Source organism: Equus asinus, chromosome X (genome assembly GCF_041296235.1).
Source record: "Equus asinus isolate D_3611 breed Donkey chromosome X, EquAss-T2T_v2, whole genome shotgun sequence".
NCBI classification, from domain to species: domain Eukaryota; kingdom Metazoa; phylum Chordata; class Mammalia; order Perissodactyla; family Equidae; genus Equus; species Equus asinus.
In genome coordinates, this window is record NC_091820.1 from 31,936,208 (window position 1) to 31,961,839 (window position 25,632).

Here is a 25,632-nt window from a genome sequence, read left to right on the forward strand (position 1 = left end):
TTGATATGATATATTGAGAATAGGAATTTTCCTTTATGTTTTTGCTACAAAAAACTCTGGATAACTCCAGATCTAATCATGAGAAAAACATCAGACAAACCACAACTGTGGGACATTCTACAAAATATATGACAAATACTCCTCAAAACTTTCAAGGTCATCAAAAGAAAATCTAAGAAACTATCACAGTCATGAGGAGACCAAGGTAACCAAATGTAATGTGGCATCCTGGATGGGATTCTGAAACAGAGAAAGGACATTAGGTAAAAACAGAAAAGTCGAATAAAGTGTGGATTTGGTCAATAATAATGTATCAATATTAGTTTATTAATTGTGACAAAGGTATCACACTGGTGTAAAATGTTAATTATAGGGGAAATTGGGTGTGGAAGCACATGAGAACTCTCGGTATAATCTTTGCAATTTTCTGTAAATCTAATATTATTCTAAAATAAAAGAGCCTATTTTAAAAATAATTCATTAGCATTGAGAAAGCGATTGACACTAATGAATGTGTAACAAGTAATTTTACCAGTCAGGTGGCTTACAATTAATTGCTTTCAGCCAAATCAAAGGAAACTCTTAAGTTGTCCCACTGACGGATTGCTTAAAAGATAATTTATATGAAAAGTTACTGTGTATTTTGCTATATAGCTTGGAATTTAGAGAATTGAGTGATATTGTTATATCAAAATTCCTTCCAGTTCTATCTACTTATTTATGTGAAGGAGTATTCTCTGCACTTGTATCAATACAAATGAGAAACACAGCTGATATTGATTATGAATTGTGTCTCATTCTAGCAATAAATAACATTCATTAATGGACATATAAACTAATTGCGCAATGAAAAAGAAGAGAAGCACAGACTGCATCGAGATGCATTTCCACTAAACTTTTACCCTTTTATGTTTAATAATATACCTTTATAATACATTTATGCCATTGCAAGGATTTGTATACTAATGATAATTATAATAAGTCAATCCAGAAGAGAAATTTTAACTCAGTGCTTTCTGACCACTAGACAATTTTGAAAACTTTTAATTTCAATATGCATTTATGTTTTTGTTGCAAAGCAGTAGTGGTTCACACACCAGCAGCATGGGCATCACCTGGGAGCTTGTTAGAAATGCAGAATCTCCGGCCCTACTCCAGACATACTTAATGAGAATCTGCATTTTAACAAGACCTCCAGATGATTCTTAGTCACGTTGAAGTTTGAGTCCTAGGAGGGCTTAGGCTATACAGTCTAGAGTTTAGGCCTAGGGCATTAACTAACTTTTATCACTTAGAGGAAGAGACTGTAGTTCAGCTCCAAAGGGAGCCAATCACTTTTAAATAATTTGAATGTATTTCAGCAATTAATTTAAACTACTTTAAGCAATTATTTCTTATTTTATGATTATTTTTTCAGTTTCAACCAGGATCCCAATGTAGACATGTATTGTATAAGGGCATATTTTAATCATAAATCCCAATAAAAGCAGTTACTATCGCATCAGTTCAATGAAATCTTTTCTAACAATCATTTAAACTCATTACTCCTGCATACCTGTCAATTCATAATTTAGCTTATTTTAGACAATTTGCTCTACAATTAACAGGCCAAATAAAATGACCTCCTAGAATATAAGGACTAGAGGAAATTACAAAGATTTTATCTAGGGGAAAAGTGACCCTTAAAGAGATTTTCCAGTGGCTTCAGAATACCAAGGAAGAATAAAAAACTTTTCTAGTTCTTTGAAATTCTATCTGTATAGACCTCAATCTCCTTTACCTACTTGCTGCTGACTAACAATACTTGTAGAAAAGGCTAGATGCAGTGGCACCCTTAAAAGTTGATTGGATATGCCCTCATCATTTTCCTGTAGATTCTCTGAGACCACAGACAAAATCTGTTGAGATGGATTCATGGGTCCAAAGCCTGTGGGGATCCTCCTCTGGCTGAAGTTGTGATCGATATCTTGGACCCCTCCCCAGGAGCTCCTTCAAAGTCTAAGGATATAAATACACGAGGCCAACTCTGGCCTGTTGCCAAATACTTCTTAGTTTATTCCTCTGAGAATTTGGTTTTACTCGGCCAAAGTTTGTCTCCCAAAGTAGGTGAATGCCCCTACCTCTATACAATAACCAGAAGAAACGTCTTTTTTTTTCTGCTGGAAAATCCAGAAGCCCTGAAGCCCTGAGTTCAACTCTGAAGCATCCCAAGAATTGGAGCGTAGTTACAAAAAGCTCACCTTCCCAAACTCTTAGGCATGGTAGAATGAATCATTTAGACTTCTAAGGATAAACAGCAATGCTTAGATTCTCATTGGGCTAACGCCCTTCTCTGCTAAGAAAACAGAAATCAAAGACAATTGGGTTCTCTCTCTCCATAGAGATCAAGGGATAGCCTGCAACTGAGGGGAAATAAGGTTTTAACATGCTGAGACTCCCACTTCCACTACTTCCAACAGTAGGAGTCCAGTACAATTGTGAGTTTAGCAAGGAGTTACAACAGTTAGTGCATTATTTAAATAAATTGGCTGTTTTAAAGAAGGTAAGATTCAGGACAGACGTGTATAACTGGGAAAGGGGTAGGTGCTGATCTTGGGGGAAGACTTCCTCAAGGCTCAATGTCAAGGTTTCAACCTATATAGTCTGCTCAGGCTGCCATAACAAAATACCATAGACTAGGTGACTTAAACAATAGAAATTTATTTCTTACAACTCTAGAGGCTGGAAGTCAAAGACCAAGATGCCAGCCAATTTAGTTCCTGGAAAGAGCTCTCTCCTTGGCTTGCAGGTGGTCGCCTTCTTGCTATATCTTTACATGGTAGAGATGGAGCTCTGGTGTCTTTTCCTCTTCTTGTATGGGTACTAATCCTATCATGAGGTCCTCACCCTCATGACTTCATCTAACCCCTATTAATTCCTGTAGACCCCATCCCAAAATATCATCACATTTGAACTTAGGGCCTCAACACATGAATTTGGTGGTGGGGGGGGATAATTCAGTTCATAGCACAACTTACCGGGATGGTTCAACATGAGTTAGGATGGAAGAAAAGGTAATATATACAGCTGGAATAATGGGGCCAATCTGCCCTGGTGTTTTCATGCATTACGGTTAAACGAATATGGTCAGAAACACCCAGCCTTTTTTTCACAGCTTAAAAGTAGAGATGTATGTGAAGCACAGCTCTAGAATGCCCCCATTCCCGTGACTCTGTGACTTCTAGACAGTGAGTGATTCACTCCAAAAAAAGCTGGGGTATTAGACATCTGTGTAATGTCTGCCACATGTATAAATAAAAAGGACTTTGATACTGTGTTGGATAGTACCTTCCTATCACAGCTTCATGGAGAGAACTAGCTTGTAAGGAATTGAACACATGATGAGAAAGTCCACAAAAACACAACTGGCTATACATTCTTCCAATGGGACTTCTGAACAGGTTGCACAATTGTCATACCCAGGCAAGTAATCTCAGCTCAAGTCAGTCTTCAGATAGATAACTCCATTGGGTGTCAGTCATGGTGAGGAGTTGCCCTTATTCCCCAGTGCAGTAAACCAAGTAAAGTGAGAAACTCAAAATGTTATCACAAGGCAATGGGAAAGATACTCATGGGCATCAACAACCTTCCTTTTTTCTTAAAGATCACTGTAACTGTGTCCTCTAATAGCTTGTGCTTTAGAAGTAGAGTGCTGTCCAGTAGCCAAAAAACATGGATGTGGAATGGTGCTTGTTTTCTTTGAGATTGAGTTTGTACCACAGCTCCACGCAATGCCATTACATATACATGCTCAGTTGGAGGAACTGCACTAGAATTTCTTAATAGATGTATGATCTACTTAACACATGGAAAATAAAGAAAGTGCTGTGGAGTTCTGAGGATTTCTGGGTGAATATGAGTTGTAATAGCTGTTTTAAAGAGGACAGGAAGGCTGAAACTTGCAGGCAATGGGATCTCAAAGGCAAATGGCAAGATGTGGGGGTCACTTTGAGAAAAGGATAAATAAGGCCAAGACAAATGAGAAAATAGCATCTGAGAAATATATCTGGCCTTAAAACCTTTGTAGGTTAGAGAAGGCACAAGGAAGGATAAGTGAAAACTGTTGGGAAAAGTAGTCCCTCAGCGGTCAGTATTCAAGGGGCCATTCCTGCACACTGCATAGTTTCTAGGTGTAGGTGGTACTGGGAGAAATTCTTTCTAAGATAACATTGAAGTCCTTCCTACAGGTACCCCATGGGCCTATTATCAAATTCTTCCTGCATCATCTTAATTCCTAAGAAAGTACATAGGTTAGGACTCGCTAGTTAGTCCAGATTCCCTTTGAAGACAGAGCCCTCAACAAAAGGAGGTCAGCAAGCTATGTTTCAGGAGAAGATATTTGTGTTGGTTTATGAGTACAATGTGAGCTTTGATGTTCCAGAACATTTAATGTAGTTATCTAACCCTACTGCTTACCATTATGGAGTCAGACAATTCCAAATCATGAATATGGAAGGATAACTGTAAAGGGTGCTGGTCCAATTCTCTCTGAAAGATTTTCATAAATAAACCCAAAAAACAGAGGATGTCACAAGAAATGATATAAATATACCAACAGGTTAAAAGACTATAGAAATAAATATTTTGAAAGGAGGTAAATTGTTATAAGCTAGTCAAAGAAATACAAACAAATATGCAATTAATTGGCAGTGGCATATCCAGAAATAGTATCAGAGAAACACACATTTTAGAAGAATAATAGAAGCTTTTAGATTGTCCTTCAAAATAACTAGAATTGCTGTGAACATTGCTCATTAACTCTCCGTTATGCATTTCAGTCCTCTTTGATTGTGTAGTACCCACGTCATTTTGGTGGGATTCACCCCACCTCCACCTACAGGGGAGGCACCTGATTAGCCAGAAGCCAATTATTCCACAAAGTGGATCCATTTTGTTAATGTGATTGTTTCTGAAATAAGCGTATAAATCAGACCTAAGATAAGTGGTTATAGCATTACCTTTGGCATATTCCAAAGGCAGACAAATGACTTATGATGGTCCCAATCAGTGATCATAAGTTGCTGTAAAAAGGTTCTCACTGTCACTGTATATGAATAAGGAAGCACATATATCCCAAAGTTGCTGATAGCCATATTGTAACATAAGCTTCAGGATGAAACTGACATCAGAGAAAAAAACAGAAGACAGAACAAAACTAGGCTTTTGGTGACATCGCTGAGTGTATTATTTGTTGGGGCTGCCATAAAAATGTACCACAGACTCAGAGGATTAAACAACACAAATTTAGTTTCTCACAATTCTGGAGGCTGCATGTCCAAGATCAAAGTGTTGGAAGGGTTGATTTTTTCTGAAGCCTCACTCCTTGGCTTGTAGATGGCCCTCTTCTTCCTCTATTTTCACATAGTCTTTCTTCTACGTATGTCTGTGCTCTAATCTACTCTTCTCATAAGGAAATCAATTATACTGGATTTAGGCCCACCCATGTGACCCCATTTTACCTTAATTACCTCTTTAAAGGCCTTACCTACAAACACTTTCAAATTCTGAAGTACTGGGGGCCAGAACACATGAGTATGGAGGGGACATGATTCAGCCCATAACACTGAGCACCTGTATTAAGCCTAATCTGACACCTATTAGATTTTTAAGATAACTAGTCAATAAATTCCTTTTATTATAAATCTGCTCAAGATTGCTTTCTTTCTGCATGTAACTGAAAACATCCTACCTAATATAGCACCATAATAATATTGATATTTTAAAGAATTATGAGATATTGTGGAAAATATCTAAATAAAAAAGGATACAAACGATTCAAAATGGACGCCACTTAATGCAAAAATAGATAAGGGTTGTTGCAAACTGCAAGCACATTCACGAAAAACATTCCTAGATTAAAATCAGCTACTGTTACTCCAAAGGTAGGTCTCCAAATCAAAAAGATGCCTACATTTGTTTTGGAGAAAGTCTTGTTAAATGAAGTTCTGTGTATGTTTATATGGAGAATTATGTCTGTGTGTTATGTGACTGGGAAGAGGTGTGTATTTGGGATTATATATCTGTGGATATGAATATCTGAAAATATATAGAGAAATGTACATATATATGCGCATATTTCTGTACGAATATAAAGGAATTCTGTATTCATACAAGTTTCGTGTAAGGTATTTTTGTGTGAATTGAGGTGTAGAAAAAATTTGAGAAAAGTCAGAAAAATAAAAAGCAACTCTAGCAGGGGAGATGAGGGGTGGAGCTAGAGAGCCTGAGAGGGCGGAGGTGGGAAACACAGGAAGAGGAAATGACCAATTACAGGTCCCACAGATCTGAATTTTGGAAAAAGGGGAGCAGCGCAGGCGTGCCTCCAGGGCAAGGAAGGGAGGCTGCGAAGTGTTTAGAAGGAAGGAGAGGCCTCTTTACTAAGAGGAAATTAAAGCATAGTTATTTAGGGAAAGAGGGAGGAGACTGCGGCGGCAGCAGCGGCTGGTGGGAGCCCGATGTGGCAGAGGGGCCACCGCCACCGACAGGGAGGTGGAGGGCCCGCGAGCCCAGCGCAGGAGACACCGCTGCTGCCGTCCTCTCCGCCTGCCCCGCCGCCCTCCTAGACAGGCTCCTCGCCTACGGATCCTCCCCTCCCAGCTCTTGCAAGCACCCGGCTCGCCGCCTGCTGATCCTCTTTGGCCACTGGCTCACCGCAGAGGCAGCAACAAGGTGTCCGATTTGGGCACGTGAGGCCCGCGATCTGGGGCTGTGGACGCCAGGCAGGGCAAGGCCATTGGTGCGCGCCAGGATGGAGAAGGGGGATGGGATGGATTCCTGCAGGAGATAAGGGGTGGAGGCGGGCGCCGGGTGAGGCTGGGGTGGAGGAGTGCGATGGGCAATAGTAAAAGGGGATGGCGTTAGGAGCCGGGCAAGAAATTGAAGGTGAGCGCGGCGAAGCGAGGACGCTGGTGCCAGGAAAGCCATTGGGGGTAGACGGGGGCATGTGGGCAGCAGGCTGGGGCCTTCAGGGCAAGAGGACAGTGAGTGCGTGCGGGTCAAGGCAGTGGCGGGATAAGCGCTTTGCAAGGGATTGAGAGTGGGCACCAGTGGCGGGTGGTGGAGGCAGTGGGCTCTGAACGAGGAGGAAGCCCTCCCTCTCCTGCAGAGTTCCTAACCCCAGCCAGCACCACCGCCGCTGCCGCCCTTCCCTGCAGCCTAAAGGAACCTGGGAGAGAGAGCACTTGCAGGCATGCGGCCAGGATTTCCAGCATCGCTGGAGGCTCACGGGGAAAATTTAGGCACCTGGGCAGGGTACATAGAGACGTTGCTGTCGGGAGAACTTCACCTTATGGCGTATTGACTGTTTCTCTCTTATCTTCTCTCCTCCTGCAGGCATGAAGACCCCCAACGCACAGGAGGCCGAAGGGCAACAACCCAGGGCAGCTGCGGGACGGACCACTGGGTCCGCAAACATGACGAAGAAAAAAGCCTCCCAAAAGAAGCAGAGGGGCAGACCTTCGTCCCAGCCCCGCAGGAACATCGTGGGCTGCAGAATTTCACACGGATGGAAGGAAGGCGATGAGCCCATAACCCAGTGGAAAGGAACCGTTCTGGATCAGGTGCCTATAAATCCCTCTCTTTATCTGGTGAAATATGATGGAATTGACTGTGTCTATGGACTGGAACTTCACCGAGATGAAAGAGTTTTGTCTCTTAAAATTCTTTCCGACAGGGTGGCATCATCTCAGGTCAGTGATGCAAACCTTGCAAATACCATAATTGGTAAAGCTGTGGAACATATGTTTGAGGGTGAACATGGTTCTAAGGATGAATGGAGGGGGATGGTCTTAGCCCAAGCACCTATCATGAAAGCCTGGTTTTATATTACCTATGAGAAAGATCCTGTCTTGTACATGTACCAGCTTCTAGACGATTATAAAGAAGGAGACCTCCGTATCATGCCAGAGTCCAGTGAGTCTCCTCCAGCAGAGAGGGAGCCAGGAGGAGTTGTAGATGGCCTGATAGGTAAACATGTGGAGTATACCAAAGAAGATGGCTCCAAACGGATCGGCATGGTCATTCACCAAGTGGAAGCCAAACCCTCCGTGTATTTCATCAAGTTTGATGATGATTTCCATATCTATGTCTATGATTTGGTGAAAAAGTCCTAACTGTTTGGGTAAACCTTGCCACATTTGTGGAAACAAATGTATACTTTGTAGACATGCAAAATAATGTTGCTTTTCAGTGTACTGAAAGCTTAAGGGTCCCTGTTAATTCAGCATCTTTGCCAGCCTAACTGTTGTTTTGTTCTGAAAAATACAAGTGTATGTGGACATGACATGCTGTGTGTCAGGACTTTGTCATGTTGAAAAGTTTGGGTGCGTTTGGTGGATGGGGCATGAAAAGAAGGAACAGCTGTAAATTCAGGCTGTGAATAAGTTCAGTGAGTATCATAATCAGTCATCTAAAAATGGAAGAGGACTTAGCTGCTGTGGTCTAGGGAGGGGGGAGGAGAAGGAACTAGAGATGGACTGTAGGGGAAGGGAGAAGGGGAGATGACTGCTTAGGAAGAGGTGGGGAGGGGCCCTCCCTACCCCCATCCCTGGGGGGGAGGGATGACTTAAGAGAGGGAGGCACCCACCTGGGAGGGGTTGAAGAATAACAGAGGGAGAGTGAGATCTTGGGGCTTAGAGGAAGACAGACAGAATAAATTGAGTAGAGATGGACACAAGGAAGCTTAGAAGAGGTCCAGAGCAAGGGGGAGAAAGACAAAGTTGGCAGGGATCTGGGGAGAAGCTAAAGGATACTCACAGGGAGGGTCTATGCATAAGTGAGGGGCCAGAAGGGGAGGGACACGGAGGAAGGAAGAATTCTAAGAAGAAAGGCTGACAAAGGAAGTGAGAATACAGAAAAAGAGGTATAGGGACTGGGGCCCATGAGAGATAGGAAGGCCCCAGGAAAAAGTTGAACTTCTGGCAGTATCCATGATGCCCTCCCTGGCTCTGTGCGGAAAGGATGTGGCAACTTTCAAGAAGCCAGATGGACTGGTGGTTCCCTAGAAGGGCGGTGTGACAGGAATGACTCCATAGTTAAGCAGAAGCCAAGTTTATACCTGAAAGGCTTTTCTTATTTCAGGGAGTTGTGCCACACCTGCCAAGCCGAACCCCAACCCTCAGCCTAAACACATTAACATGGCACCCCATAAGCACAGGGCTGTGGGTCGCCTTCTCACATTTCCCAGAAGACCCAGTGCAGTAAATCTTGGACCTGAAGGCCTTGGTTCGTTTCCCCTACACTGGATGAACAATTCTTGGGGGGAATGGGTCAGTGGGGCACTCAGGACTTGAAGAGATGTGCCACCTTGCATTTGGAAAGTATTTTATCCAGAAAAATGGAAGCTTGCTGACCCCAGGTACAGCAGTCCCCTCGCAGTTCTTCCTCCTGCTGGACTGTACCTTGTTCTTCCCTACAGAAGAGGGGCATCAGAGGATGTTTCTCTCCAGGGCATGGGGAGCACTTGACAGTGCATGCCTCTCTCTCAGCAGCTGCCTGAAACCACAGGTGGCTCCACCCAGCGCTCCACCAAATGGAGGTCTGCTGCCTCCAGAAGCCCCATCTTGGCTATACCCTGACAAAGCTGGTGGCTACTGACCACCCTTCACAGGTACCTCCTGGCCAGCCTTGCCCACCCCAAGCACACAGGGAGCTGTGATGGAAGTTTGTGCACCTCTGTTTCCAGGTGAGATAGATGGCATGGGACAGTCGGGCTGGGAGTTGTGACTCTGTATAACTAACTCCTTCGGCCGTATAGTGCCACGCAGAGGGGTGGTGGTTGGTGGGGAGAGGGTGCGATAACCCCCATAAATTCCCTCAGAGATAGGGCGTCCAGACATAAGTCTGCGTCCTTCTCTTCCTATCCCCGTTGCCTTTCCCCTGTCCTGCTGTGGAAGTTCCCTACAAAACCCTCTCTCTGGTTTCCCCACCCTACACTTCACTAAAATATACCCTTGCCCTCAAAGAAAGAGTCCTAGTGACTTCCCACTGCCCAGGCTTCCCTAACTCCATGCATAGCAGGGGGAGGGGGAGGCAGGGAGCTTTCAGGAGTTGGAAGAAGGTGGTAATTCCAGTTCATTCTCTCTACCCAACATGACCTCAAGCTGTTTGCCTCAAGAATTACACAAGGCAAGCCCACCTCACCATAGCAAGGATTAGTTTACTTTCATACATCACACAATTTAATCTAACAGGTACCTGCAGGCCACCCATGAGCCAGTTTCAGCCAGCTGTCATGTTTTGTTTGATCTTTGTGCTTTTATCGTTTTCTGTTTTTAAAGTAGCTACTTAGACATTTGGGAGATTTCACATTACGAAAATCCACATTTCTGGCTCACCTGGAAAAACCCCGAAAAACAAAAACAATAAACTGAGGATTAGGACCCACATTCCAACAAGGACACTGGCAGCTGGGTCTGAGGTAGGGCTGCCCCCATTTTAGACTCTGAGTGCTTTCTCAAGTTGGCCACACCCCCAGCTGGCCTGCTTCACTCTAATAAAATGCCAAGTTGTCCCCTGGAGGCATTTGCTTTTGTAGCTTTGGGGCTAGACCCAGGGAAACTGCCTAGCCCCCCTCTTGGCTTACTTTGACCCCATTTGCTTTTTAATGTATTTGCTTTATCTTCATCCCCCCAACCTGCCCCCATTCCCCCACCCCCTACTCCCTGCCCATGCTTTCTTCAGGTAGGCTCTGTGCCAGGTAGTCTTTCTTCTAGGCACAGGTACTTATGATATGATAATTAACAAAAGAAGCAAATAATCTTACCCTTATGGAGCTTTCATTTTAGTGTGGGAGACAGACAATAGCCCAGATAAAATGAGTGTAATATAAAGTATTTTCAAAATGACAAGTGTTAAGAAGGAACAAGTAAAGCAAGGAATGGGAAATTGAAATTCCCAGAGAGCAGGCCGATACTGGATAGATAGGGAGGCCAGGGCCTTCTCACTGAGAACATGGCTTTTGAGTAAAGAGCTGAAGGCAATGAGAGAACTAACCCTGTGGCTGTCTAGGGAAAGAGCATTCCAGGTAGAGGGACAGCAAGTGCTGAGGCCCCAAGGCAGGAGTGGAGCTGGCATGTTGGAGAAACACTGAGGATACCAGCATGGCTGGAGCTGAGTGAGCAAGGTAGAGAATATCAGGAAGTGAGTTCAGAGAGGTGATGGGGATCCAGGAGAAGCAGATAGGTCAGAGCCTTGGAGGTCAGAGAATGGAATTTGGCTTTTACCCAGAGTGTGATGGGGAGCCATTCGAGTATTTTCAGCAGAGGTGTGACGGGATTGGTCTCATATTTTAACAGGATCATACTGCCAACTCTGGAGAGTAGTCTGTATGGAGGTCAAGGATGGAAAAAGGGAGATCAATTCAGGTCTATTGCAATAATCCAGGTAACAGATAATGGTCCTTTAAACTAGTCCAGTTGCACTGGGTGTGATGAGAATTCATCACAATCTGGCTATTTTGATGTGTAGCCTGCAAGATTTGTCTTTAATCAACATATCCAGTGGGAAAAAAATATAGGAGGTGTTAATGACAGGACCCGATTTCCAGATATCCTTGAGCCATACAATCTCCCAAGGGAAACAGCAGATCAAGCACTTGGGCTGTTACTCCCTCAAATTGGGTGTACAATGCTGATGAAATGTACTGTAGAATGAGAATCTGACTGAAAAAATCTGTAGAAATTTTTACTGTCAGCTTCACAGCCTTGGGATTTTCCCTAGCCCTTCTGTTGGAACCAGGTGAAAACTGAAAAATGCTATCATGGTAAGGGGCACAGGTACCCCAAATAGAATCTGTCATGGACTTAAAACAGTTCCTACAGGAATTAATGTTATTCAGTGTTCAAATGACGCAGGATTCAGACAGGCCTTGAACTTGTACCTTGTCTGGGTTAGGCACAGATGCCTATAGTAATGTAGAATTGTTCAAAGTACATTGCCTGTGTCACATCCCATTCTCCATTCCCCAAGCCCGAGTGATATTGTCCTTTCTGACTATAAGTGAGTTAAAATGGAGGTGGCTATGGTATTAGTGATTAGTTTTTAGCAATGGGATCACACCATCCATCAGCCTTGTTTTATGCGTGCATTACTGTTAAAGGGATATGGTCAGAATCTCCCAACGCTTTCCCCTGTTCATTACTGGAAACCATTCCAAAGTGGCACTTTGGAATGCCAAAAGTCTCCTTTCCTGTCTTAGAGATGAAAATACATCCCCTAATAACCCATGTCCTGTATTTATCTTAGAGAAGTAATGTTAGATCCTGGCATACCTGTAATGGTAATCTTCCCTTCCAGAAATTGTGCCACAGTTCAACATAATGTTTTGGTTATGAGGTTAGAGGACTAATGAATAAAAACCTTTTTCTCTTTGCAAATTTGTATCCTTTTGAGAGACAGGCACAATAATCACACAAATGGAGATCAAAATATTTCCTTTATAATTGATAAAAGCTGGATTGGAGGACATGCTTAGCTATGAGGCCACAAGGACTTCCTTATACTTCACCCAGTCATAGGCAGAGCTGAATAACTGCAGGCCACCCTGACAGGGACAGGTGCCCCTGGCCCACAAAGCTTACTCTAGGTTTGAGAATAAATTACATTGCATCTTCTGCCTAAAAGAGAGAAATCCAAGAGACAACTCAAGGGGTTTTTCACATGCCCAACTCCTCTCAAACTCACCAAGTAAAGAAGTAATTGGGACATATGAAGCCAGGGGAATGAGGGTCCTATTTGACAACCATTACACATAGTACTTGATAGGAAAAACAAAATGAAGTCTCTATTTTTAAAATCATTTTCTATTGAGGTATTTAATAAACATATAACATTATATGTTTCAGATGTACAACATAATACTTTCATATTTATTGATACATGTTTACATACAGTGTATCTTTATATGTAGTTATAAAATATCTTTTCTTGGGATGAGAACTTTTAAGATCTACTCTGTTAGCAACTTTCAAATATGAAATACAGTATTATTAACTATAGTCACTGTGCTGTACATTACATACCGATAACATTTATTTTATAACTGGAAGTTTGTTCATTTTGACCACCTTCACCAATTTTGCCCACCATTTCTTAACTTTGTGCCGTTAATATGTTATACAGCATACCTGAGCATAATTTGCAATGGGTTATTGTTTAGGGGATTAATATTTTCAATGTGGCTTTAATGTCCTTTTTAAAATCAGTTCAAGAGGCCTCTGACACAAAGTGTGAACTACCTAGCTCACTCATTAAAGAAGCAACACTAGGTATTGAAGGAGGGCCCTCACAAAGTGTAGGCATAACTCCTCTGACTCCCCTATAATCACATGACCTGATACTTTGGCAGCATGGAAGGAGATGGTTGTTATCTCACTAACTAAGGTTTAGGAAAAGATAAGGCCTTAAGCCTGATTAAACTGGGTGTTGAGAACTAAAGTCTCCTTGCCTTCTTTTCAATTCTCCACATAATAGCTGGAGTGATCTTTGAAAGATCTCAAAGTGATCTTTGAGATTATGTCACCCTCCTGCTTAAAACTCTCCAAAGGCTTTGTATTACAGTTGACATACAATCCAGTCTTCTTGTTTTACCTTGCAAACCTTAGATTATGCATTCTTAACCAGGATGATATTGCCCCCAAGGGGGAGAAAATTGATCATTGGTGTAGGAGGTGAAAAAAATCTTAGCTATTACAATGGTTTGTAGCCCTCCAAAGCTCAACTGTATCTGACAAAATCTTATTCCTTAAAATTTAATTACTGTCATTGAGTTTTCTTGGATATCACACAATCAACATCGACATTGAGTTCATGGAGGATATACAAAATGAATGCAAGATTAGTGTTACAAAATCATAGCAAATAGATGGCTGTGATTGGAGAACTTTCAATCCATTGTTCATTCCTGAAGTTGTATCTAGAGAAGTGGCCGATGTGTATTTATTAGTTGCCATTGACCACCTTTATATTTGGTCCTCCATGCCCTTATGTGTGACTTAGGCTTTGACAATTAAATAAAGATAGTATATATTTAATTCTACAAGTTATCTACAGTGATCTACAAGTGATGAAAAAATGTCAGGGATATATGAATGGATATCTAGCAGTTAATTAAAACATTTTCTCATATCAAGCAAAAGTTAAAAGTAAAGTTCACTCAAAATAACTTTTAAGAAATTCTTTCAATTGTTTTACTTTTGTAGAAAAGTAGGTTTTGAATTATTTTTTAAGATTTGATTATACTTATATGTGTATAAGTTGTTAATTTGAGTATGTAAATTTTATAAATTATAGTTTATATAAGTAAATAAATCCCCTTAAAAGTCACTCAACAAATGCAGTTACATTCGATGTTAATAGTTTCCTAATTTTTAATTTAACTTCTATCTTCAAATTTTACTTATTCTTAACCCTACATAAAGCTTGCTATTTTTATGTATGTATTTTTATGCATAAAGCAGAGACATGCATACATTTATTAAACAAAGTTTGCCATGTAAGATATCTTCAATTGCAAGTAATAGAAGACTCAGACTTAAATTGCTTTAATTATAAAGAAATGTTTTATCTTGTAACTTGGAGTCAGAACTAGGACTCCAGGAATGTAATGATCAGCAGCTAAGTGAAATGATCAAAGGGCTCAGAGTATTCTCATTCCTTCCTCTGCCATCTTCATTATGCTGGTTTTGCCCTCAGGCTGGTTACAGAGATCCCAAGGGTCATATACAGACAGCATTATCCGAAAAAAGGAAAGGAAACATCATTTCCTGTTCCTCTTTCTTAAGAGTAAAGAATTTTTTTCAGAAGTCCCCCAGCAGACATATCATCATGTTTAATTGGTCAGGGTTAGATCATATGCCAAATGCTAAACCAATTACTTGCAGGGGGAATATTATTACCATGATTAGCTTGGAGTAACATTTTAGAGTGGGATGAATTTTGGGAGATCAGTGGCCATGACCATCTATAGGTACAGAATGCTTCACTAGGACAACAGTCTCCTTCTTTTGCTTAGCTTGGTTCTGATCTCTTCTCTGTGCTGCTTCCATCCTCAGTCTGCAGATGGTGGTAAAGTGAATAGAGCAGCTTGATCTCATATCCTCTTAAGTTCACTCATGTTCAATGGAAAAGATCATCTACCTCAGAAGTTCATGCAAAATATTATTGTGCCTCATTGGCTCTGACTAGGTTGGGTGCCTACTCCTAAAATAATTACTCGAATGGTATTTTAGTTCTCAGAAAGGTCAGACTTAGATTGTTCCCAAGAGGAAAACGGGGACACTATTACCAGAAAAAGTGTGATTGAATGCTAGGCAGCAATACCAAGTGATGTTACAATTCAACACATTGTGCTGCTCACCATCTGTATGAACCCTTCTTGCCATATATACATGTTCTAAGATATCTCCTCAAAAGTGTTCTTTCATCAATTGCTGGTGGAATGTGAATTGTTACCATCTATTTGGAAAATAGCCTTGCAAGAATAATTGCTATTTTAACTTTTAAGGCAATAGATTAGTTTGATTATTTTTGAAATTTAAATAAATTGGAAAGAAAAATATGTGCCTTTTTATTGTCTTCTTTTTTTCAACATATTTGTGAAATACATTCATGTTGTTGTGTGTAGTTGTCATTTGCTCAGTCTCACTCCTGTGTAATATTCCATCATATGAATATACCACAACATATCCAGTCTACTGTTGATAGGAATTTGGGTGATTTCCAGTTTGCAACTATTACAAATAGTTTAACACATATATTTTATAATAAAGTATAGGGTTTTGGATTTTAGTGATAGGAAACTAAGTAATTTAAAATACCTTTCTCATTAAAGAAATAATAAAGGCTTAACAAAATAGTAAAAAATAAATCTCAAGACATCTGAAAACCAAGACAATAGGAAATAATTACCTAGCCAAGATACAGGGGAGAACAGGCCAAATGGACAAATAGTGAATTTGGTGGATGTTTTTCCCTTGGGGAAGTTTAATCATTCTAGAAGGAACTACTGAATGGCTTAGAAGCTCAGAAGAACTTATGACTTCTTATTGAAGCTAAAGACATGGAAATTGGAGTATGGAGCCCTGGTAAATGCCCTTCACTTTTCGTTGGGACTCCAAGGGTGATATCCCAGAAATAAGGGTTAATCAGAACTATATAAACCCTCACAAGAACTAAAGCATATCTGCAAATTTCTTTCTATAAAAAATTGTATGAACTTTCATTTCCATCAGCACTGGATATACAACTCTTTTCTCATGTTCAGTGATATTAATATTTTAATGTTCTTTCATACTTTGTAGAATCAAAATTTTTATTAATCTTATTTTCCCTTTTAGGAATTATTTTATTGTTTTAAGCTTAAGTCTGTTAACATCCAACCTATTTCCTGATTCAGACACCATAAGTAATTATTAAACATTGTATTGTTTACTGGGTTTGTTGTTTGTTCATTTGAATTTTCTTCTGTTTTACTTTCCTTCATTTTACATTATAATAAATCAAATATTGATATGGGAATAAATTTAGTGTAAATTTTTCCCCAAATATTCAAAGAATCATTCCAGCATTATTTAAAGAATACCCAATCTTTCTCCACTGAACTATAAAGCCATCATTTTACCTAATCACTTCTTATAAAGTTATTTTTTCCAAAGCTCTCCTTTCTGATAAATAGGTCACATTACCAAGTCATTGTGGAAACATTATTCCAAACATTCTGTAATAGGAGAAAAGATATTGCGGTCACTGTAAAATTCCGTTTTATGGACTAACAGCCAGATATGTAATAGGTGCTCACTAAATATTTGTCAAATGAATAAAAGTAATAATGGTTTAAAAAATATCTAATGTCCTGAGAAAATGCTTATTGTATATGGAAAAGAGTAGGGCATGAAACTGCATATGCCAAATGATCCCAGTTTTGGAAGAACCTAGAAAATGGCAAAAGAAATGAGTATTAATCTTTTACTGCGAGGCCTGTGGAATGGGAGCTGGGATTGAAGTTGATTATTTTCTTCGTATCAATTTTCTGAAATTTACACAGTCTTAACATTGTGCAAGCAATTTATTTGCAATAGAGTAAAAGAAAGAAAGAAAAAAAGGGGGAAATTGTTAAAAAGCAATATCCAGGAATGACCAATAAAAAAATTATATAGAGATTGGGTCAAGATGGCAGACTGGGGATCGGAACATTTCTCTCTTTCTACACCAAATCATTGTAAATGACAGGAAAGGCAGATTTATGTATAAAGAATAACTACGTAAAGGCACTGGAAAAAGGAAAAGACTAATTCCTGGAAGACAGAAAGCAGATGGGGCAGGGGCACTGAGAGGGTGGAGGTGGAGATGAGTAAAGGAGCCATAGGGCCCTGAAATGCAAGGGAGAAAAGAGGGGGCTATGGGTGGGGGGATTGTGGGTCCAGCTGCTTCTGATTTTGGAAAGGGGCGGGGCAAGGGAACAAGCAGTACCTCCCAGACCAAAGGCAGTGGTGGGCTTGAGAGTTGATAAGGGGCACGCAGTATTTGGCAGGAAGGGGAGGCCTCTCTACTGGCAGGAAGCTGCGCTACGGAAAGAGGGAGGAGACTGCGGCGGCAGCAGCGGCTGGTGGGAGCCCGATGTGGCAGAGGGGCCACCGCCACCGACAGGGAGGTGGAGGGCCCGCGAGCCCAGCGCAGGAGACACCGCTGCTGCCGTCCTCTCCGCCTGCCCCGCCGCCCTCCTAGACAGGCTCCTCGCCTACGGATCCTCCCCTCCCAGCTCTTGCAAGCACCCGGCTCGCCGCCTGCTGATCCTCTTTGGCCACTGGCTCACCGCAGAGGCAGCAACAAGGTGTCCGATTTGGGCACGTGAGGCCCGCGATCTGGGGCTGTGGACGCCAGGCAGGGCAAGGCCATTGGTGCGCGCCAGGATGGAGAAGGGGGATGGGATGGATTCCTGCAGGAGATAAGGGGTGGAGGCGGGCGCCGGGTGAGGCTGGGGTGGAGGAGTGCGATGGGCAATAGTAAAAGGGGATGGCGTTAGGAGCCGGGCAAGAAATTGAAGGTGAGCGCGGCGAAGCGAGGACGCTGGTGCCAGGAAAGCCATTGGGGGTAGACGGGGGCATGTGGGCAGCAGGCTGGGGCCTTCAGGGCAAGAGGACAGTGAGTGCGTGCGGGTCAAGGCAGTGGCGGGATAAGCGCTTTGCAAGGGATTGAGAGTGGGCACCAGTGGCGGGTGGTGGAGGCAGTGGGCTCTGAACGAGGAGGAAGCCCTCCCTCTCCTGCAGAGTTCCTAACCCCAGCCAGCACCACCGCCGCTGCCGCCCTTCCCTGCAGCCTAAAGGAACCTGGGAGAGAGAGCACTTGCAGGCATGCGGCCAGGATTTCCAGCATCGCTGGAGGCTCACGGGGAAAATTTAGGCACCTGGGCAGGGTACATAGAGACGTTGCTGTCGGGAGAACTTCACCTTATGGCGTATTGACTGTTTCTCTCTTATCTTCTCTCCTCCTGCAGGCATGAAGACCCCCAACGCACAGGAGGCCGAAGGGCAACAACCCAGGGCAGCTGCGGGACGGACCACTGGGTCCGCAAACATGACGAAGAAAAAAGCCTCCCAAAAGAAGCAGAGGGGCAGACCTTCGTCCCAGCCCCGCAGGAACATCGTGGGCTGCAGAATTTCACACGGATGGAAGGAAGGCGATGAGCCCATAACCCAGTGGAAAGGAACCGTTCTGGATCAGGTGCCTATAAATCCCTCTCTTTATCTGGTGAAATATGATGGAATTGACTGTGTCTATGGACTGGAACTTCACCGAGATGAAAGAGTTTTGTCTCTTAAAATTCTTTCCGACAGGGTGGCATCATCTCAGGTCAGTGATGCAAACCTTGCAAATACCATAATTGGTAAAGCTGTGGAACATATGTTTGAGGGTGAACATGGTTCTAAGGATGAATGGAGGGGGATGGTCTTAGCCCAAGCACCTATCATGAAAGCCTGGTTTTATATTACCTATGAGAAAGATCCTGTCTTGTACATGTACCAGCTTCTAGACGATTATAAAGAAGGAGACCTCCGTATCATGCCAGAGTCCAGTGAGTCTCCTCCAGCAGAGAGGGAGCCAGGAGGAGTTGTAGATGGCCTGATAGGTAAACATGTGGAGTATACCAAAGAAGATGGCTCCAAACGGATCGGCATGGTCATTCACCAAGTGGAAGCCAAACCCTCCGTGTATTTCATCAAGTTTGATGATGATTTCCATATCTATGTCTATGATTTGGTGAAAAAGTCCTAACTGTTTGGGTAAACCTTGCCACATTTGTGGAAACAAATGTATACTTTGTAGACATGCAAAATAATGTTGCTTTTCAGTGTACTGAAAGCTTAAGGGTCCCTGTTAATTCAGCATCTTTGCCAGCCTAACTGTTGTTTTGTTCTGAAAAATACAAGTGTATGTGGACATGACATGCTGTGTGTCAGGACTTTGTCATGTTGAAAAGTTTGGGTGCGTTTGGTGGATGGGGCATGAAAAGAAGGAACAGCTGTAAATTCAGGCTGTGAATAAGTTCAGTGAGTATCATAATCAGTCATCTAAAAATGGAAGAGGACTTAGCTGCTGTGGTCTAGGGAGGGGGGAGGAGAAGGAACTAGAGATGGACTGTAGGGGAAGGGAGAAGGGGAGATGACTGCTTAGGAAGAGGTGGGGAGGGGCCCTCCCTACCCCCATCCCTGGGGGGGAGGGATGACTTAAGAGAGGGAGGCACCCACCTGGGAGGGGTTGAAGAATAACAGAGGGAGAGTGAGATCTTGGGGCTTAGAGGAAGACAGACAGAATAAATTGAGTAGAGATGGACACAAGGAAGCTTAGAAGAGGTCCAGAGCAAGGGGGAGAAAGACAAAGTTGGCAGGGATCTGGGGAGAAGCTAAAGGATACTCACAGGGAGGGTCTATGCATAAGTGAGGGGCCAGAAGGGGAGGGACACGGAGGAAGGAAGAATTCTAAGAAGAAAGGCTGACAAAGGAAGTGAGAATACAGAAAAAGAGGTATAGGGACTGGGGCCCATGAGAGATAGGAAGGCCCCAGGAAAAAGTTGAACTTCTGGCAGTATCCATGATGCCCTCCCTGGCTCTGTGCGGAAAGGATGTGGCAACTTTCAAGAAGCCAGATGGACTGGTGGTTCCCTAGAAGGGCGGTGTGACAGGAATGACTCCATAGTTAAGCAGAAGCCAAGTTTATACCTGAAAGGCTTTTCTTATTTCAGGGAGTTGTGCCACACCTGCCAAGCCGAACCCCAACCCTCAGCCTAAACACATTAACATGGCACCCCATAAGCACAGGGCTGTGGGTCGCCTTCTCACATTTCCCAGAAGACCCAGTGCAGTAAATCTTGGACCTGAAGGCCTTGGTTCGTTTCCCCTACACTGGATGAACAATTCTTGGGGGGAATGGGTCAGTGGGGCACTCAGGACTTGAAGAGATGTGCCACCTTGCATTTGGAAAGTATTTTATCCAGAAAAATGGAAGCTTGCTGACCCCAGGTACAGCAGTCCCCTCGCAGTTCTTCCTCCTGCTGGACTGTACCTTGTTCTTCCCTACAGAAGAGGGGCATCAGAGGATGTTTCTCTCCAGGGCATGGGGAGCACTTGACAGTGCATGCCTCTCTCTCAGCAGCTGCCTGAAACCACAGGTGGCTCCACCCAGCGCTCCACCAAATGGAGGTCTGCTGCCTCCAGAAGCCCCATCTTGGCTATACCCTGACAAAGCTGGTGGCTACTGACCACCCTTCACAGGTACCTCCTGGCCAGCCTTGCCCACCCCAAGCACACAGGGAGCTGTGATGGAAGTTTGTGCACCTCTGTTTCCAGGTGAGATAGATGGCATGGGACAGTCGGGCTGGGAGTTGTGACTCTGTATAACTAACTCCTTCGGCCGTATAGTGCCACGCAGAGGGGTGGTGGTTGGTGGGGAGAGGGTGCGATAACCCCCATAAATTCCCTCAGAGATAGGGCGTCCAGACATAAGTCTGCGTCCTTCTCTTCCTATCCCCGTTGCCTTTCCCCTGTCCTGCTGTGGAAGTTCCCTACAAAACCCTCTCTCTGGTTTCCCCACCCTACACTTCACTAAAATATACCCTTGCCCTCAAAGAAAGAGTCCTAGTGACTTCCCACTGCCCAGGCTTCCCTAACTCCATGCATAGCAGGGGGAGGGGGAGGCAGGGAGCTTTCAGGAGTTGGAAGAAGGTGGTAATTCCAGTTCATTCTCTCTACCCAACATGACCTCAAGCTGTTTGCCTCAAGAATTACACAAGGCAAGCCCACCTCACCATAGCAAGGATTAGTTTACTTTCATACATCACACAATTTAATCTAACAGGTACCTGCAGGCCACCCATGAGCCAGTTTCAGCCAGCTGTCATGTTTTGTTTGATCTTTGTGCTTTTATCGTTTTCTGTTTTTAAAGTAGCTACTTAGACATTTGGGAGATTTCACATTACGAAAATCCACATTTCTGGCTCACCTGGAAAAACCCCGAAAAACAAAAACAATAAACTGAGGATTAGGACCCACATTCCAACAAGGACACTGGCAGCTGGGTCTGAGGTAGGGCTGCCCCCATTTTAGACTCTGAGTGCTTTCTCAAGTTGGCCACACCCCCAGCTGGCCTGCTTCACTCTAATAAAATGCCAAGTTGTCCCCTGGAGGCATTTGCTTTTGTAGCTTTGGGGCTAGACCCAGGGAAACTGCCTAGCCCCCCTCTTGGCTTACTTTGACCCCATTTGCTTTTTAATGTATTTGCTTTATCTTCATCCCCCCAACCTGCCCCCATTCCCCCACCCCCTACTCCCTGCCCATGCTTTCTTCAGGTAGGCTCTGTGCCAGGTAGTCTTTCTTCTAGGCACAGGTACTTATGATATGATAATTAACAAAAGAAGCAAATAATCTTACCCTTATGGAGCTTTCATTTTAGTGTGGGAGACAGACAATAGCCCAGATAAAATGAGTGTAATATAAAGTATTTTCAAAATGACAAGTGTTAAGAAGGAACAAGTAAAGCAAGGAATGGGAAATTGAAATTCCCAGAGAGCAGGCCGATACTGGATAGATAGGGAGGCCAGGGCCTTCTCACTGAGAACATGGCTTTTGAGTAAAGAGCTGAAGGCAATGAGAGAACTAACCCTGTGGCTGTCTAGGGAAAGAGCATTCCAGGTAGAGGGACAGCAAGTGCTGAGGCCCCAAGGCAGGAGTGGAGCTGGCATGTTGGAGAAACACTGAGGATACCAGCATGGCTGGAGCTGAGTGAGCAAGGTAGAGAATATCAGGAAGTGAGTTCAGAGAGGTGATGGGGATCCAGGAGAAGCAGATAGGTCAGAGCCTTGGAGGTCAGAGAATGGAATTTGGCTTTTACCCAGAGTGTGATGGGGAGCCATTCGAGTATTTTCAGCAGAGGTGTGACGGGATTGGTCTCATATTTTAACAGGATCACACTTCCAACTCTGGAGAGTAGTCTGTATGGAGGTCAAGGATGGAAAAAGGGAAGTTACATACACCAATGAAAGAGAGGAGAGACCTAGAAACTGATTTGCATAGAAGCAACTGGAAACATAATGGAAGTGACACTTCAGATGAATAACGGAAATCATTTTATTCAATAAATTCTGCTGGATTAATATTTTCCTTATGCCAAAACATAAAACTAAATCATTTCATCACAGCTTATAGACAAAATACATTCCAAATGTAAAATTATTAATACTTAAATTTGGAAAGTAACATTTAGATAATTTTTAGAATAAATGAAAAAAATGTTTAAATTTTTTCCTATGGAAATTGGTTTCAAGGTACAAAATGCACAAGCATTGACAGAAAATTTGATAAATTTGGTTATATTAACTATGAATCCCTCTCATTTCAAAAATCATACTATTCAAAGTGGAGTACAATAAGGTTAGCCTGTGAATCTCGACAGTTAAAATGAATGAAATAAAAGTGTATTCATTTAGTATAAGCAAACAACTCAAAGAAAACTTGGCAAAAATTATGCACAGAAATTTTACAAATTCGGAGATCACATGATCAATAAACATGCCTTATCTTAATCTGCTCCCATTACCTTAGCCTATTTATTCCATAACACATGCTATATTCTGCTTTTTTTTTCGGGGGGGGGGGAATTAGCCCTGTGCTATCTGTTGCCAATCCTCCTCTTATTGCTGAGGAAGACTGGCCCTGAGCTAACATCCATGCCCATCTTCCTCTACTTTATATGTGGGACGCCTACCACAACATGGCTTGCCAAGTGGTGCCATGTCCGCACTCACGATCCGAACTGGGGAACCCCAGGCCACCAAAGCGGACCGTGTGCACTTAACTGCTGCGCCAGAGGCCAATCGCCATGTGCTATATTCTAACATAGTCTCTAATTTAGTTATTAAGTTTATTGTTTCTTCCCTTGCCAGAATATAACCTCCATAAGTGTGTGATTTTCCTTCCTTTTTTTTTCCCACTGATGTATCCCAGATACTTATAGTAGTATCTGACACATAGTAGATGCTCAGTAAATATTTCTTGACTTTATGTGTCTCACCAGTAATCAGAGAAATGGAAATTAAAATGGGATACAATTTCATATGCATCAGATCAGCAACATATATGAAGTTCAAAAATATGTGTTGTTAATGAGATAAACAAGTGGGAGATCCTATACACTGTTGATGGGAGTTCAGTTGGGAAATAAATTAGCCATTATCTGGTGAGTTTGAAGATGGCATATTTCCAGAAATTTACTCTTTTGCATTGTTGGAAGACAATTCTGTATGGATCTCTCATGTTTCTGTACATTTTGCAAGCTAGACACTGAATAAGTTTTGTTTGCCACTTTCCATTGAAGGATGTTTAAATAACAACTTTGTAACATGGGATAGTGATTCCCTCTGTAGCAGTGTGCAGGAATACTTATAGCAATATACTAAATATAATGTCTCCTCCCAGAGCAAAAGGAAAGCATGTTAACTACCCATTATAAAGGATTAGGTTCATTAAACGAATTTCCTTTCATCTAATGCAATCTACTGTGTACATATGTGTCAGGTGCCCATTTCACATCACCTTGTGGTAAGTGAGGCTCAGGGATTTAGGGTGAAATAGCTGATGCTTTGACTATTGCTGTTGCTAATAATAATACACTGTTAGTGAGGAGGAATTGAGGAAGTAGATGCTGGGTGAGTACCAGGAAGTAAATTTAAAGACAGAGGCTAGAACCATACTTTGTTTGTTGCTAATTCAGCTCCTAATGAGGCAACTTGCCCCTCAATCTGTTCATTAACCTCAGGCCCATTCTGTTGTAACAAATAGTACTAAGATTGATCCTGGGTGAACAGAAGTGTTTGCCTCCTTGCAGATAACAGTAGCAGAGACACACCGTGACACTGAGAGTTAAATGAAGGAAATCACGAGTACCATGGGCATAAACTGGAGAATCCTTAAAACTTTTGTTAGTTAGCTTGTGAGATTAGAAGGCTGGGCAAATAATGCTTATAAATAAAGAATGTAAACAGCTGGACTGTCTTATGACTCAGCCCATCCTTCATATGATCATACAAACCTTAGATACATTCAGAGATAGCAAATAACTCAAGTTATTTTTTGTTTGTTTGGTTTTTGCAGTGGTTACTGTCTGCTTAAAGGAGTTTTGACCCTCTTGGGGAGATTCTCTAAAACAAACTCCTGTGTACACCATAAATCAGTCATTGAATACTATTCGGGCTCTTACTGCCCAAGATTTTACTAATTAAGTTAACCATTAAAAATGAGAAATGGAACAAAAGAAATGTAGATAAATTCTTGTTGATCAATCCCACAACCATAGCCCTTATGTTGAAAACATGTGAGAAAATAAGAGATTTGATCTTCCTAATAAGGCAGCAAACACGCTGGGATATGGTGAATTTCACAAGTAAGTTTACTGCTGTGTGAGCCAAGTCAGCCAGAGAGTGTAAAACCCGTAAATTTACTGAAAAATAATGTGACTATGGCTGCTGAGTCAAGAAGTTGTCTAAGGCTAAAATCCATGATGTTAGCAATGAGGATTTTGCCACTTGATATAAAGCATGGAGTCAGCCAAAAACATGGAAAGTTTGATTGCATGAGGCACAAGCAGCCACTGTGCCACACAGAATTGAAAGTAAATGCAAAGCCTTTCTAATGGTAGAGAGCCGCTCTTTCCCTCCATGCCCCCTGAACCCTCCCTCTCCTTTAACTCAACCATACCTGCTATAAGGAGACAAGTGATTAGAGATGAGGCTGAGGCCTCTCTGTTCCCAATGGAGATCAAACGCCATATGCATTCATCTGAGTACGTTGGGGAATTTTGGGGAGGGGAGAGAATCAAACTTTCATGGCTTTGTTAGATATGGATATGCAAATCACTATTCCACTGGACCCATGAAATAAAACAGCATCCAGAATCAGATACTGGGTTTTAGCCAGGTTAAGAGTAGGGAAAACTTGAATATGACCCTGTGAGTGAAACCTTTGGGGCCAATTCTGTGCAATATTGGTGTTACCTCCACATCTGAATATATAGGAGGTATGGATGTTTGTATTTCCCTGTCCCATAAAT

The 25,632-nt window shown here is 42.6% G+C and overlaps 2 protein-coding genes across 6 annotated transcripts; both read left to right on the plus strand.

Moving 5' to 3' along the window:
• The first annotated feature begins 6,287 nt into the window (after positions 1 to 6,287).
• LOC106835085 (spindlin-2) lies at positions 6,288 to 8,320 on the plus strand. Of its 3 annotated transcripts, none has more exons than XM_070502803.1 (2): positions 6,288 to 6,775; positions 7,372 to 8,320. In XM_070502803.1, the coding sequence occupies exon 2, from the start codon at positions 7,374 to 7,376 to the stop codon at positions 8,148 to 8,150; it is 777 nt and encodes a 258-aa protein (XP_070358904.1). In that variant the 5' UTR covers positions 6,288 to 6,775; positions 7,372 to 7,373; the 3' UTR covers positions 8,151 to 8,320. The 3 variants fall into 3 exon arrangements, with proteins under 3 accessions (XP_070358904.1, XP_014702688.3, XP_070358903.1); XM_014847202.3 differs by having other exon boundaries at positions 6,288 to 6,708; XM_070502802.1 differs by having other exon boundaries at positions 6,318 to 6,921.
• Positions 8,321 to 17,486: 9,166 nt separating this feature from the next.
• LOC123282506 (spindlin-2) lies at positions 17,487 to 19,478 on the plus strand. Of its 3 annotated transcripts, none has more exons than XM_070502663.1 (2): positions 17,487 to 17,866; positions 18,530 to 19,478. In XM_070502663.1, the coding sequence occupies exon 2, from the start codon at positions 18,532 to 18,534 to the stop codon at positions 19,306 to 19,308; it is 777 nt and encodes a 258-aa protein (XP_070358764.1). In that variant the 5' UTR covers positions 17,487 to 17,866; positions 18,530 to 18,531; the 3' UTR covers positions 19,309 to 19,478. The 3 variants fall into 3 exon arrangements, with proteins under 3 accessions (XP_070358764.1, XP_070358763.1, XP_070358762.1); XM_070502662.1 differs by having other exon boundaries at positions 17,613 to 17,933; XM_070502661.1 differs by lacking the exon at positions 17,487 to 17,866 and adding an exon at positions 17,933 to 18,079.
• Positions 19,479 to 25,632: the final 6,154 nt, after the last annotated feature.